This window comes from Typopeltis vanoorti, chromosome 3, assembly GCF_054136105.1.
Source record: "Typopeltis vanoorti isolate ZY-2024b chromosome 3, IOZ_Tvanoo_1.0, whole genome shotgun sequence".
Lineage (NCBI taxonomy): Eukaryota > Metazoa > Arthropoda > Arachnida > Uropygi > Thelyphonidae > Typopeltis > Typopeltis vanoorti.
In genome coordinates, this window is record NC_143551.1 from 48,186,054 (window position 1) to 48,202,298 (window position 16,245).

Genomic DNA, 16,245 nt, shown 5'->3' on the forward strand with positions numbered 1-16,245 from the left:
AAATAACTGGCAGTTTACAGCAAATGTTAATCGAAATCTCTTGCAAGAGCATTCTTCAAATGCTGTCCTTATCCTGCTATGTAATATATATATTTCACCTACAGTAGTTAATTGCTACCCTTCTTATTTCTCCACTCCTCCTTATCTTCCAACGACGATTTATGTTCGTAAAACTGGCCTTTTCGACTTTTTATTTATACGCGATACACCTAACACTAGAAAAGTGCAAACGCCTTGGGACTATAGCACTCGGTATGTTTCGAGTCTGCATTAAATTTAAAACACACGCACATGTGTGTGGTATTCCGCTGTAGGCTCGAGAAAGTTATTGACTTTAAACCATTTATTATTGTTGGCTGTAAAAGTTTTTTTTTTATTATAGCACCAGAGGTCGTCTTTGCTTTCGGTTAAAACGTTGAATTAAAGAATGAAATAGGTGATAGGAAGTACGGTATAACTCAAATTAGCAGATTTATTTTATTTCATTGTCGAAATCACATTTTCAGGTAGTGGACGAATTACTGTTGTGGAATTAAATGTACGAGTACTTAACTGCGTTTGAACTAAAAGTGAGAAAAAAAGAAAAAGAACATTTCTTTGTTGAAAATATAAAAATAAAAATCCATAAGAATCCAGAAGAAGAAGGAAAAAACGTAAAAAAAAAACAAAAAACACGTAAATCCTCCCCCCCCCCCACACGAAAAGCTGTATTAAAAATATTTTCACTTACATTAGTTTCAGTAATAAAACTGGTAGCCATAACTTAAAGAAACTGACCATCATCTTACCTAACTTTTACATGTGATAAGTCCACGAGAAAGGTGAATTTCTTAATGTATTGGTGGTTCTGGGTATCAGCATTTTTAGTCCTGCGTTTGTGTTACTGCTGTGGGTGTTTTCTTATCTGGAAGGATGATATTCGGATTTCACCGACTTAAAAGGTCAGGTTAGCTTTCGTGGGTTTGAGGCCAGATGTGTTTGATAGCGTGTATTTGGAAGTTCTTGATACCAGCAAATGCTGATTCAAAGGGGAGTGTGTGTGTGTGGGGGGGGGGGGCTGCTGTGGTTTTTTTCGTGTTCGAGGTGATAATATGTTGATTTATCTGGCTATGAAAGGTCGATTTAGCTTTCGAGGGCCGCAAGCCAGAGGTATTTGGTAATGAGTACGAACCATTTGCTTTCTGTAAGTACTTAGATACCAGCGTTTGTGGTATCTAAAAAAAAAAAAGAAGGAAACAGAAAAAGAAAAAAACCGTAAATCTCCCACCCCCCCAAGAAAAGCAGTATTAAAAATATTTTCACTTATTAGTTTCAGTAATAAAACTGGTAGATGTGCTTTTACCACTTCCAAAAATACTATAATTTACCTCTATCGGGGACATATCACATTTTACTTCACCGTATAGCAAACCTCTGGTCCGAGAGTACGAACCATTTGCTTTCTGTGAGGGGCGCCCATCCTTTTTCGGGTGTGTGCCAAACGAGCCTCTACTTTTATTTATTTATTCTTTATCGCAGACCAAATATATATTTAATGAATAAAATAAAATAAATCCTCTAACACTTTTAATTCCAAAAGGGAAAAGATGATGCTATTTAGCCCTTAACTAACTTTGTTTGGGCAGCCGGCTTTCACTCTCTCACTGACAGCTGGCCGAAGATTATCAGTGATTTTTCAAAGGCATCCTTATATATATATATATATATATATATATATATATATATATATATATATATATCGAAAATGGGCACATGGGCCCACAGAGGTGATAAATAAAGTGAACATCAAATGTATAATAATTTATAATGTAATACTTATAAAGACGAAGATAAATTAATTATACTTATTAAATATTTGGATTTAGTTTAAACGTTATGTTGCGTTGCGCTTTGTTTTCACTCTCTCCACCGTGATACTTAATGTTAATCTGTAAAAATATATGTAAAACTGATTGAGAAATTTTTCGTTTCAATATAAATCAGTTGTCCGCTGGCGATAGGTTGAACTTATCGGTTCTAAGTCATGGCTACCCGTCTCATGAAACGCGTAAATGAAAACATTTTTAAAGAATACTTTTGTTAGGAGAATTTACTGTTGTTTTTTGACTTCTGTTTCTTTCCTAGACATTTTTTATTTCTCTATTTAACAATTTTTTTTTTTTTTAAGTCAGAAACTGCTGAAGTAAATTTAAAACCAATTGGGGAACTAGTCGTAATCATGTACAGGTTGCTACGTAGGTCAATATTTGAAATTACATTCTTATTTCTTATTTTTTCTTTTTTTTAATTTTTTACAGAAGATTTTCATGGTGGGACTGTCCTCATAAGGAAAACAAGATTACGCATTATGAAGGAATGTTTTAAAAAAAGTTATTCAAAGACATGATAAAATTGATTATTTCTAACAGATTGCAGTTAATGAAAATAAAGAAGTTTCAACGATGTTGGCACTTCAGAATTCAGAAGATGAAGAAGAATGTGAATATTTTTTACTTCAGGATGCATCGAAAAAAATGGACTTACCCGTATTATTCATTTTGTGAAATGTAGCATTCCAGATGACATAACTGAGATGAATTCTAAAACAAATAGGCTTAATTTGGAGTAGCAAGGCCCCCTGTTGTACATAACTTGTATATAAGATGATTTGTATATATGTATTTTCGCCGCTTCAGAATTTTTGCATGTGAGCTTTATTTGATTCACAATATTGAGATTTCCGTGTTATAATTGCGAGATTAGCAGCAAACCTGCCACATGTTACTTTGGAATTTATCTGAAGATGAAGATAGCCTACTTGCAGTTTTTTACAGCTTTACTAATGCCGTCATTAATGTTTTTTCCGTATGTTTTTGGAAGGAAATCAGCTAGAGATTCCAGCTTTGCCAAAGGAAAAAGTTAGTTTAACTGAAAATTTTAATTATTGCTTTAACTAATTTTAGTATATTAACGAATAGTCTGAAAAGCATATTTTAATCTCATCTCACAGAGCAGAAGTCAGCAAACCACAGCTCTTGAGTACATTTTACTATGACACACACACACACTGAAATGCGACCCCCAATCATTAAATCTAAACCTGTCATTAAATTTGGCACTTTGTTTTATTATTTTAAATTTTTAATAGATTGTAATAATTTTTTCGCTTAATAATACAGGGTGGCTCATGTGTCATGAAGGGGTTTAAAATAAGTGTTTTTTTCACTAATAAAAAAATTTTAACTAATAAAAAATCCCGGGTTCTGTAGTTTATTATAACAATAAAGAATGAAAATAATTAATAAATAAAAAAGCTATTAAATGTTTAAATCCTTCCGTGAGTTGTGGGCCATCCTGTAGAATGAATTGATTTGTTGCTTTAATTGATTAGTTATATTTCTTAACGGATTTTAATATACGATATATATATATATATATATATATATATATATATATATATATATATATATATATATATATATATATATTCAATATACCAAGTAATTTTATATAAACTTGGTTTTTAATCCTATTTCCCAAGTAAGCAAACAGACAAGTAAGTCAAGTTTGCGCCTGCAAGTCCAGGCAACTCCTGGTAAAGGTGGATTAAGCTCTGATCACTTTTCTGAGTATTTTCCCTTAGTGTAAAGCGCATCCCCTTGCGGAGATGTATGGTGCTATGCATTAAAGGCAATGGTCACTACTCATACCGGTTTCGACCTTTATTGAGGTCTCGTCAGTGGGAGCCAGACCTGACAATGCTAAGGTTGAAGTAATGCGGTGCTTATGAATTTTACCTAAACAAGTTGCCACAAGGTGCTGTGACCTTATTAAATAAAATCTTAGGATGAGAGATAGATGTAGAAAGTTTTTAACTTGGATAAATTATAATGATGATGTGTATATATATATATATATATATATATTATTTTTTTTTATTTTATTTTATTATTATTTTTTCCTCACCGGCAAATAATTTCATAAAAATTAAACATTAAATCCATAACCTAGTTAGCTAACCACAGAGAATACTGCTGTTATCAACCCATTTCTGTATCCTACTTCTCACCAATCTCTCCAGGACCTTCACCACAACTCCAGATATACAGACCGGTCTATAATTTGAAGCTACAGGCTTATCACCACCTTTAAGCAGTGGAACAATTTTACCCTCCTTCCACTCCCTTGGAACCTGTGCTGTTGCAAAACTCTTGTTAAACAGGCATGCCAATGCTACTGCCAGTTCCCTGGAACATTCTCTTAAGATGCGTGGTGATATTTCATCAAATCCTATCGCCTTATTAACATCAAGGTTATTTATTTCCTCAAATACCTCCTGCTCACTCACAATTAAGCCATCCTCTCCTATGTCCTCTACACTTAAATTCCTCATGATTCCACACTGATCAGGATGAAACACACTTATAAATTGATCACTGAATACCTCAACAATGTCTTCTGCAGCATTCTTACCATTCTACCACTTTCATCCCTTAACTTCATATTTCCATGATCATTTTCCTTTCTACTTGCCACACATATAAAAAAACTCTCTAGGGTTTTTCTTAGCCTGATTGGCCAATTTCTGTTCATACTCTACTTTTGTTTTCCTTACTAACTGAGTCACTCTCCTGGCTTGTTCTTTATATTCTTCATGTGAGTAATTACCGTTATTGATCTTGTACTTCCTCCAAAGGACTTTCTTTTTCCAGATTTCATGCTTAAGCTCCACATTCATCCATTTTACACCAACCATATTCAGCCTTTTGGCCTTTGGGATACACTCGTAAATTGATGCTGTTATGTATTTCTTTGTAAGTTCCCATGCAGCATTTATTTCCTTACCGCTCAACTCCTTGTTTCATGATATAGCTCGAAGTTGTCTCCTAAGCTTGTCATAATCACCAGCCTTATAATTCCACATATATCCTTTCCTCGCAAAAGCCTGCATATGACTAACTACAACACAGGTGATTACTTCATGATCACTTTCACCAACTGGAGGAAAATGTGAAACCCTCCCTCTAACAATTACATCCTCTGATGAAATGATGAGATCTAGAACTCTTGATCCTCGCGTGCCTTTCTTTACATGCTGCCTGAGATAGTTATCTCTCAAGAACTCGAGAAATTCACTTTTCTTATTCCCAAATGCTATCTCTTCATTCCAATCTATACCGCCATAGTTAAAATCACCCATAATAATTAGCCTTCCTTTGTTCACTAATCCAAGTTGTTTATACATTTCTTCATCACCACCTTCCGCATTCCCGGGCCTATAGCAACATCCAGCTAAATATGTCTTCCTCTCAATCTCCACATTACCACACTGCCTCATAACTATTGCTACTATTTTTCTCTTTCATGTCTACCTTATGTTGACTTAATTCCCCTGCTATCATCAGTAGCACTCCCCTCCATTCCTGTCCTTTCTATCCTCACGAAAAATACTGTACCCTTCCATTCCCGTTACTATATCATCTTCATTCAACACCATGTTTCACTTATTCCAATGATTTGGGGACGAATAAACTCAATCGCTGAAACCATTTCATCCCCTTTATTTCTGATACTTCTGGCATTTGTAAACAAACACAACAGTTCATTTTTAGGTGTATAGCCAGTCCTATCTAAGCCATATGCTGTTTGTGATTTCCCTGCTAATGCCAAAAATCCCCCCCCCCTCTTATTTCGTATGCTTCTTGAATTAGTGTACAAAAACTGCAGATTCCCTTTACTTCTTATACCAGCTTTAGGACTGATATTAATTCTACTAATTTTAGTATTCACAATAGTCCCATGCCGATTTTTATTCACTCTATTTTTAAAATTATTCCATGAAAAAAGAACAACAAACACACATTCACTGCATAAGTTTCTCTGTCTCATACTCAACCTGTTCAAATTTAGTTTCCCTGCCCAATTACTTCTACTTGCATCAATATCGTAAAAACATCATCAAATTCCAGATCTCTTTTGCACATTCTTGCAGTCATATCATTCATTATCATCGCTCGTCTACTTAGCTCATAATTGTCAAAACGAGGCAGCACACACACTATCCTGACACTTTTTTTTCTTCACGATATCCAACAATGTTCTGAAATCTTTTGAATTCTACCCGATTAACACTACCTCTCAACAGTGGCGTATTTAGGTATTTCCCGCCCCTAGGCCCGCAGAAAGTGCCGCCCCTCATATTTAATGAACATGTTGATTTACATGCATAATCTATTTATATCGTAAATTCGTAATATAAATAAATAAATATATATAATCTGCGTGCCGATTAATTAGTGATAGCCTTGGGTCAGCTATTTCTGATTGGCTACCAGTGGAGATTGAACTGCCCACTCAGTCTCATAAAGTCAGATAGGGCTAAAAAAAAAAACGGTCTCGCCCACTCCCTATATACGGGAACAAAGAGGCGTTAGCTGATTTTTTTTAATATATATCTCAATTTGTAGAACTGCCAATTTGCTGAGCCTTTTTTCTGTCATAGTTGTTCTATGGTAGTCCTTAAACCTTTTGAAGGCGGAAAACGATCGTTCAGCTGAGCAATTTGTTGCCATCTTAACAGAAAAATCGTAACAGCAGTGTCCAGATTGGATATATACACTGTAGCGCTTCCTGTCGAATTTTCTGTGAAAGTTGTAGGAATGCATTTATTTCTAGGCCGCTTGATTTCAGGTACGCTCTGAAGTGCAGACACTCGCTTACAAATTCAGGTTCAATATCAGCCGAAAAGTGTTCTTGAAGTTCTTGCCCCTTTTATGACGTCTTTTTCACATATCACATGCATTGTGAGAAACCGGAACTCCTTCGAGAGGTTTTCATACGACACTTTTTTTCGATTCATTTCGAATGAGAGACTCTGAAAAATTGTGTCATAAGTATCAATTTTGAAACTGACTAATGGATTGTACTCGTCTTCATTTTCGTTACATTCATCTGCGCTGTCGTCAATAAACCTGGTGGGCTCTTTCTTCCTCTTTTTCTCTTCCTCATACAAGTCAACTCCACTAAGTTTCTTGCCCTGTTTTTCATAGGATTCATAGAATAACTCTAGTTCTTTGAAATATTCTTGGAGGGACCCGTACAGTTCACACACAGTTCCTATATCAATGTTTACAGTTTGTAATTTCTTGCTTGTGGCATTCATTCTTGCGAGAATATCATCCCATAGGCAATTCATAATCCCAACCGTATTCTAAGTTGCCGTAGAATCCCACTTGCTTCACATCGCGTAACTTTCTTCTGGGTGGTGTCGTTTTCAATTTCGGACAAAGTAGAAATTATTTCCTTCCATCCCTCACAAAGACTCCGACAGGCATCATCACGAGCTGACCAACGAGTAGGCGAAGGACGTTTGATTACTTTTGCAAGTTTCCAGGTACTTTCTTAGAACACTCCACCGATGTGCTGAAGATGTGAAAAATGCATATAGTTTCTGAAGGACATCAAAAAATGCAGAAGAGTACCGAACAGGATTCGGCAACGCAAGTACCAATTTGAGACAGAGAATGTCCAGCGCATGCTGTGAATTCTGCCAATGGATTTATTTCAAGAATTCTTGCTTGCAGTCCTGTGTACTTGCCTAACATGTTACTAGCATTATCATATGCCTGCCCTCTGCAATTTGCTACATTAATTCCAAGCTTGTTTAGTGAAGTCAAAACCGTCTCTTGTAACTCTTCGGATTTGTGACTTACGTTAGGAATGAAACGCTCCACAGGAGTTCCATGTTCTTTCACATATCGTACAATGAAGGACAGCTGATCAACATAAGACAAGTCTGGTGTGGAGTCAACACTTATGGAATAGTAGTCTACTTAGCTATTTTAAGTTCTTCCACAATAAATTTGATTACTTTCTCGCCATTTTAATAAATTCCTCATAACGTGGCAAAGGAAAGATAGGAAACGAAACCTTTTCCTTTTTTCCACTTTTTGGCATGTGCTCAGCAAGAGTATTAGTTAGTATAACTTCCCAAATTTGCAAAAGTTTAAGGCAGTCGTTTTTGTTAAGGTTTGGTTGTGAATATGTGCTTCACAGCTTTTCAATACGACTATAGTAAAACAATCACAAAAAGGAGAACATCAATTCAATTAAAATCGCGTGATATTATACGTACTATCGGTTGGAGGAGACTAGCTCCATCTGCCACTGAATCCTGTGTTGCGTGGTTTGCTTAAACACATTTATTGGATTCGTTAAGTGAAATATATTTTGATGTTTCTTCAAACGTATTTGTGCAGAACTACCAGTCTGTCCATACCAGTCTGTTCATAAGTGAAGCCGGCAAAGGTTGGTCGATTGGTAGAGCCTCTGCTACTAATGGCTCAGTTAAGTAAGTTTGAGCGCGGTTAGTAGTTGGAAGGGGGCCAATCGTTCGATGCTGTCGGCACACTCTCCCTCGATGAGTCTTTGGACTCCCTGGAGGTGTCATAATAATAATAATAATAATAATAACGTAAGCCACAAGAGCAGGGATTTCTGTGAACTCCAGAATAAGAAAGAGGAAGATATTTGTCTTTAGAAGAGACATCCTACAGTAGCGAACAAATTAATCCAAACAATCCAAGTTTTCGGCAAGATTTAGTTTTTGTTTCAGTTCTGGTTTCAGTTTTGGTTGAGTGCTGCGTATTTTAACTATCTCTATAATGTTTATTAATACTGTTGTGCATTTTTAATAGTGTAAATAAGTTGACATTCGTAGTGGTTTATTCATTTTGTGTAACTATAAAATGGATATATCTCCAAAGAAGCATTCAAAAATCTGTACTCTTTCTCAGCACATATCCATGACTCAAAGACAAATTGCCAATGAGTATGGTCAGGGTCGCCCCTAGGAATTTTGTCGCCCCGTGCAGTAGCATAGTTTGCCGCCCCTTCTCCCTTATTTTTCGTATAGTTTATGTCAACTTTGCCGCCCCAAAAAACTTGTCGCCCTGTGCAAAAGCACGTCTTGCACCGTCGGTAGAGCCGGCCCTGAGTATGGTGTTCGTTTGGGTACTGTTAATGCACTTTTAAAGAGGTTTAGGGAGATAGGTACCTTTTCTCCTGACAGAAAAGGAAAATGTGGGCAAAAAAGGAAAACCCCACTTGATTGATTGATTGATCGATCTTATCCATCCCTTTAAGACGAGTAGAGTCCCCTAATGAGAGGTTCACAATGAAATTAATGCGGCTAGTTTGTTACTCCTTGCTACATCCCTAAGGGTAGTCTTCATGAATGTAATCCGTGTGTGTTCATGGGGCCGGTTTGCCTGCTTGCAGGATGAAAAACCCCAAATAAACTGGCAGAAAAAAACCCTGCTGTCCACGCCCAAGACTGGCTGACTTGGCTATGGCTGAGGAAGATCCTTAAGCTCCTCACATTGTCGATGGGAATTGAACCTAGGACACTCCTTCCAAGTGGCGTAGCTAAATCTGTTGCCGCCTGGGGGACAGTCCCTGAGTTTGCCGCCCCTCTCAGTACCACTAAAAATACTACAAAAAGTCAAAACGACGTATAGGAAAATAAATTAAAACACTATGCTTATTTTTGAAGTAAAACTTTAATTCCAACATTCTAAAATGTTGAAATTTTTCTTGCTTTTGTGTTATCAAAAATGTCGATGACATTGGCGAAGTCTATTTCATAGTAATGTAGGTAATTCTTAATCAAATTTTATTTAAAAAAATCTCCATAACTAGCAACACTTACAGCAATTGTGAGGAAAGTTCGCAGTAGTATTACAATATTTGGAACTGAGTTCTTGAGACTATATTTTAGAATTAACTGCAAAAAGTTCAAAAAGGTTCAAAGTGCTGTCCAGGCCGGAGCTCCCCCTCTGCACTCCCTAGCTACACCACTCTCTTTCCCCAGGCATATGTTGTGAAGCGCAAAGCCACTAAGCTAACCGTTCAGGCTTACTAGTTAGGCAAAACAAAATGAGTCCAAGATTGTCTACTGTAGACTTAGAGACATGGCAGCTAATGAGATTAATGTTTCTGACATGACAGTCTTTCAAACATTGTTGGATGAGACCAAAAAAAAGATACAACAGTTGACGAAGGCTATGCAGAAAAAGAGACTCCAGTAGGCAAAAGTATACAAAGATTGAACTATTGAGAAGTGGAAGAAGGTCATATTCTCAGATGAGAGCCATTTCTTTATCCAAGGAAAGTGAGTACCCCATGTTTGCAAATCAGCAGCTGAGAAGACTTCTTGGAGAAGTCTTCTCAGCCGCTCCTAAACACCCAGCTAAAAATATATTCTGGGGTTGTTTTACACATGACAGTGCAGAATGACTTGTGCCTGTTGACAGTATGATGAAAAGTGACCAATATATAAAAAATATTGGAGAAAAGAGTGGTCCCAAGATACAGAAAGACAAAGAACTCATCTTCCAACAGAATCTTGTCCTATACCATACTTCAAAAAAAAAATTGAAGAGTTCCTCAAAAATCACAACATCCAATTGCTTCACTGCCAGGTAACTCTTCTGACATTAACCCAATAGAAAATTTGTGGGCCATAGTGGAAAAAAAAGAAAAAAAAAAAGAGAGACTTGGAAAATTAAATTGTGACACAAAGGATAACTTATTACAATCCATTATAAAAGTATGGTTTCACGATGCAGAAATAAGAAAAGTTTGTTCTACATTGGTAGAGTCCATGCCTAAGTATATTAATGAACTTATTAGGAATAGAGGAGCACCTATAAATTATTAGGAAAAGCTATAGTTTAATTTTTGTACTTATTTTTTAAAATTAAATTAAATTAAATAAACAAAATTAAAATTTTTCTTTAAAATGTGAGTGTTCGGATTAATTTGTTCCCTACTGTATGCAGTTCACAATAGGTTTTAACGACTCATTTTCTCTATGTAATTTATCCTTTCTTTTAGTGTTACACGGCGACCTGCATCATTTCAAACAAATTATGGAGACTACAACCATGTTAGAATTAACTACTTTAATTTACTGACATTTCTACCTTCATAATAAGATCATCATCTGGAGTATACACATGCATATACAGAGATAAACTGTATTACATTTCAAACAGTATGCTAAAGTTCTACTGGCCTGACCTCTAGTGGAAAAAAAGTTAAATAAACAAAACTATATTCTGTTTAAGACATCATCAGAGGACAAATTCATATAGATAGTTTTATTACAGCAAAAGTGGTGTCCTAATTTAACATGAGAGTTGTTATATTAGAGTTAAGATCCTGGATAACATACAGTCCTATTTATAAGTAACTCTTAGTTGAAAAGATTACGTGGGTAGAATGTGTACCCTCTCTATTCTTGGGATTTTTAGACCATCATTAAGATTAGGGTGGTTGATAAGAATTTCACAGGCCTCCTTAAATTTATGTTCATATGCCTTTTGGTGTGATGTAAACAACAGGTGCCTTTCCAGTCAGTTCTACGTAGAGTATTCAGCATGATCAGAAAGGTCAGATTTACCATCGTTATTATATTTAATGTGCTGTTTATGTTCTTTGTTTTGGATAGGAATTGTGCATCCTGTTTCACCTATATAGGGCAAATTACAGGTGCAATGAATATGGTATACTATAGGGTGAGCCAGCAGAAGAAGTGGATCCTTGGATGAGTTGAATCTTTAATTTTGCAAGAGGTTTTAGGGTGGCATTAAGGTTGTATTTCGTATTCTGTTTATTTTGTCTGATATCCCTTTTATGTATGGGATGATTACAATTTTATTGTAATCTAGTTTATTTTTGTTTTTTTAAGTGGGGTCTTGTGAAGAATTTTGTTGATAGTATTTTGGCTGTAGCCATTTTTTAGGTAGGTATTGCTGATAACTTTTAATTCATCTTTAAGTACTTATTCAGTGGAGCAAATCTTCAAAGTCCTGTTGTGTAGTGTGTTAATGACACCTAATTTTTGCGTTGGGTGGTGGTAAGAGTTTATGTGTGTGTGTATATATATATATATATTGGCCAGTATGTGTAGGCTTCCTGTAAACAGTGAAGGAAAGACTGCCAGAAAGAAGATGTGTGACAAGAAAAGGAAGTGTATTCTGACTTTCAATCTCAATTGTGAATTGTATGCATTTGTGTTGCTTGTTTAGGTGGCTGAGGAAAGTGTCTAATGTCTGGCAGCCATGGGACCAGATAGCAAAAAATTGTCAACGTATCTAAGCCAGACTTTGGATTTTCAAGTAAAGGAATCTAGAACACGTTTCTCAAAAGCTTCCATATAAAAGTTAGCAATTGGGGGCAGATAACGGTGAGCCCAAGGCTGTGCCTTCTTTTTTGTAGGTAGAAAGTGTTTTGCCACGCAAACAATGGTGTAGCTAGAGCTTTTGCCACCCCTCTCAATACACACCAAAAATACTACAAAAAGTCAAAATGACATATTGGGAAATAAATTAAAAAACTATGTTTATTTTTGAAGTCAAACTTTAATTCCAACATTCTAAAATGTTATTTTTTTTGCTTTTCTGTTAGCAAAATCGTCGATGGCATTGGCGAACATATTTCATAGTAATGTAGGTAATTCTTAATTTTAATTTAGAAAAACTCCTCTCACAACTAGCAACACTTACAGCAATTGTGAGGAGAATTCGGTAGTATTACAATATTTGGAACTGAGTTCTCGAGACTGTATTTTAGAATTAACTGCAAAAGTTCAAAAAAGGTTCAAAGTGCAGCCCAGGACAGACCGCCCCCTCCTCTCCTCCCTAACTATGCCTCTGCATGCAAAATAACCAGAATGTAGCACACATGCAAAGAGTTCTGTGATATCAGGTGGGAATTTGTCCTGTAAAAGAAGAATTTTGTCACTGATTGAAATATTTGTGAAAAGGGCTGAGATGTCAAAACTGACTAATAAGTTATTTATTAGTAATTGGTATTAGTCAGCTCCCTGTTCTTGTCATCTTTGCTACTTTGGACAGACTGGCCATTCTACTACTATCATAATCCTAGAACATCAAGATTATAAAGATTTTTGGAATCTGAAGCTTCAGGCCTTGCTTCTCATGCCATTGACACTAGACATAGAGTTGACCGGAACCATACCAAGATGCTACACTACAGTAGGTTCAAATTTGACTTATTTTTTTAATTGTGTGAAGCCCTAGGACCCCCATTCTAATCTTAATCAGACAGATTGTATGCCTATCTCTAAGTTTTGGAAAGTGATTGCTGGTGATTTATCATAATTTTTAAAAATTAATTAATTAAATAATTAATTATACATCTATATACTCATCTGTGAACTCTAATAGTGATTTCTCCTACTGTACAGCTGCAATTGAAGCACGTGATATTAGATATTATGTGCATGCCATATGACTTGTTCTTGTATTCAAATTTTAAATGCTGTTATCAGTTCTTCTCCCTTCTCCCTAAATGAAGCTCATGACATATTGAGTGAAATATATAAAAGTAATAAATTCTATTTAGTTTTCTCTTACATGTGTGAAGCCATTATTTAAAAATTTATACTGTACTATGTATAATATTCATGTCTCTATTAAATGTCTAATAATAATAATAATAACAATAATAATGCACCATTAGTGTATCTGTGTTATGAGACTTATAACAGCACAAGTCAAAGGAGTGGAAAGATGATAATATTTTTCTACTCTACAAAAGTGGTGATAATGATGATCTTACAAATTATAGGCCAGTCTCGTATCTGGAGTTGTGTTTAAGCTGTTCTCAATTCTGAATCCTGGTGATGATCAGGATTCAGAATTGAGTTGATAATAGCAGTATTCTTTGTGATGAGCAGCATGGATTTCTTAAAGAAAGGTCATATGTTCGCAGGGCTGGCTCAGATGTCGGTTTTTTGGGCCTCAGACAGAGGGCCGTGCTCAGAGGGGACCATGCAGTTTCAAATTTCTAAGAAAATTTGATAATAGAATTTTTGATGTTTCAGAGTTGTATTGATATGGGAAATATTTTAATTAAATCTATATTGATTCTTTGTCCTTTTATCATTGCCAGTATCTGGTGCTGGCAAATACAATGGGTCCCATGCCAACAAATACAATGGGCCCACTAATAACTTTTTACCGAGGCTCCACAAAACCTCCTGCCGGCTCTGTGTGTTAGTAATCTGCTTATGTACTACAACATGGTGAAATATTCACTGGATAAAGACGAGCATATCCAGTGATGTACTTGAATTTTTCAAAGGCCTTTGTTAAATTGCCACAATGCAAGCTACTAACTAGATTGGAACAAATAGGATTGGATAATAGACTAGTGAGTTGGATACGAAATTATTGATTGTCAAATTGCTAATAATTTAATTTTGGAATACAGTAACTAAGAGGAATAGAGCAGATACTGTGGTCTTTCAGCAAAGTCTAAATAGACTGTGTAAGAGAAGTGAATGGAGTGCTCAGTTCACTGTTGCAAAGTGCCAAGTGTTGAAATTTGGTAGGCAAATTTCAAATGATACACTTATACAAAATATACACTTAAAATACATTTGAATTTGACAGGAGATCTGAGAATGGTGGTGTACTGGAACCTGTAGCTCAGTAATCACGATGCACAAGATGTGAAATTATAATTATTATTATTACCACCCCAAGACCTCATGGAGCCAAAGACTCATCTGGGAGGTCCTTTTATCACACACACAGCTCATCATACCGTGTTTTAAACACATTCAAACTCTTTGCAGACACCACATTTGCAGGCAAGGCATTCCAATCATTCACAATTCTGCACAAAAAAACCTGCCTCTCACTCCCCTACTCACACCCTCTTTATACAGTTTCCAGGGATGACCTCTGGTTCTCCCCTGATCTCCCACTATTCTCTGTAAAACTTCTTCAGCATTGATCCTATAACAACCCCTTACCAACTTGTAGGTCTCTATCATATCTTCCCTCTTCCTCCTGTCCGCCAGACTCTGCAAATTACATCTTCTCAATCTTTCCTCATACTCGACATTCCAGAGGTCAGAAACTACCTTAGTCAGTCTCCTTTGGACCCTTTCCAACATCTCTTCATCCTTCTGAAAACCCGGTGACTAAATCTGTGCACAATAGTCTATGTGTGGCTTAATTAAATCTTCTCAATCTTTCCTCATACTCGACATTCCAGAGGTCAGAAACTACCTTAGTCAGTCTCCTTTGGACCCTTTTCAACATCTCTTCATCCTTCTGAAAACCCGGTGACTAAATCTGTGCACAATAGTCTATGTGTGGCCTAATTAAAGCCTTATACAACGGAACAAGAATCTCCCTACTTCTACACATGAGTGTCCTCCGCATCATTCCCAGAAGCCTTTGTGTTGTCTTCACAATTTTGGCGATGTGTCCCCTAAATTTTTGTTCCTTATCCACCATCACCTCCAGATCTCTTATTTCTTCCATCTCCAACAATATATTGAAGGGTAGATCATGCCTCAGTAACTTGCTCAAGTTTTATAACAAGGTGATGGCAGAACTGGATAAGGGAAATGGGTTTACAGTGATACTGCTGGACCTGGCAAAAGCATTTGACAGGATACCACATGGAATTCTAATCCGTAAACTACAACATATGGGAATGAATATAGGGTTGGTGAGATGGATAGGTGGGTGGTTGATGGAGAGATATCAGAGTAGTTTATTCAGGAGTAGAGTCCAAAAGACAGCCTGTGACTAGTGGTGTGCCGCAGGGTTCTGTTCTTGGACCACTACTGTTTAATCTGTTCCTTAACGATATAGGGAAGGATCTAAGTGGAACAGTTCATTTGTTCGCTGTTGATGTAAAGTTGGGTGGGGCGATAGTGAATGCAGAAGATGTCAAAGTCTTGCAGGATAACTTAGATAGATTGGAGTTCTGGGCTAAGGAGAATGGATGTCAATTTAATGTGACAAAATGTAAAGTTATGCATTTTGGGGTGAAAAGATTAGCAGCAGTATACCACATTGGCGGAACTGTACTCCAAGAGATTGATGAGGCCAGGGACTTGAGAGTATTGGTGGATAAGGAGATGAAGTTTAGGGGGCACATTGCAAAAGTAGCTAAATCAGCTCATCAAATCACTAGGTTGTTGAAAAATACCTTGACGAGCAGAGACAAGCAAGTTATTGTACCTCTGTACTGAGCACTGATAAGACCTCATCTCTACTACTGTGCCCAGATTTGGTCACCTCGGTTCCTTCTTGATGGGGAGGAGGTGGAGAGGATCCAGAGGTGAGTGACTAAGATGATAGCAGGTCTATGGAATGAACCATATGAGAACAGGTTGAAGATTTGTGGGTTGCAGAAACTAGTTGATAGGTGGAA

General features: G+C 36.5%; 1 protein-coding gene across 3 annotated transcripts in view; it reads left to right on the forward strand.

Moving 5' to 3' along the window:
* Window positions 1-16,245, forward strand: part of LOC150108109 (epidermal growth factor receptor-like) — a 495,579-nt gene that overhangs the window by 190,156 nt on the left and 289,178 nt on the right. Inside the window, exon 2 of one of the 3 annotated variants that reach the window (XM_090415593.1) lies at window positions 2,298-2,897. The exons of the other annotated variants lie outside the window; for them this stretch is intronic. Within the exon in view, the coding sequence (XP_090271719.1) occupies window positions 2,783-2,897 (115 nt within the window). The 5' untranslated portion in view covers window positions 2,298-2,782. The remainder of the gene's footprint in view (window positions 1-2,297; window positions 2,898-16,245) is intronic. 3 annotated transcript variants of the gene reach the window in all.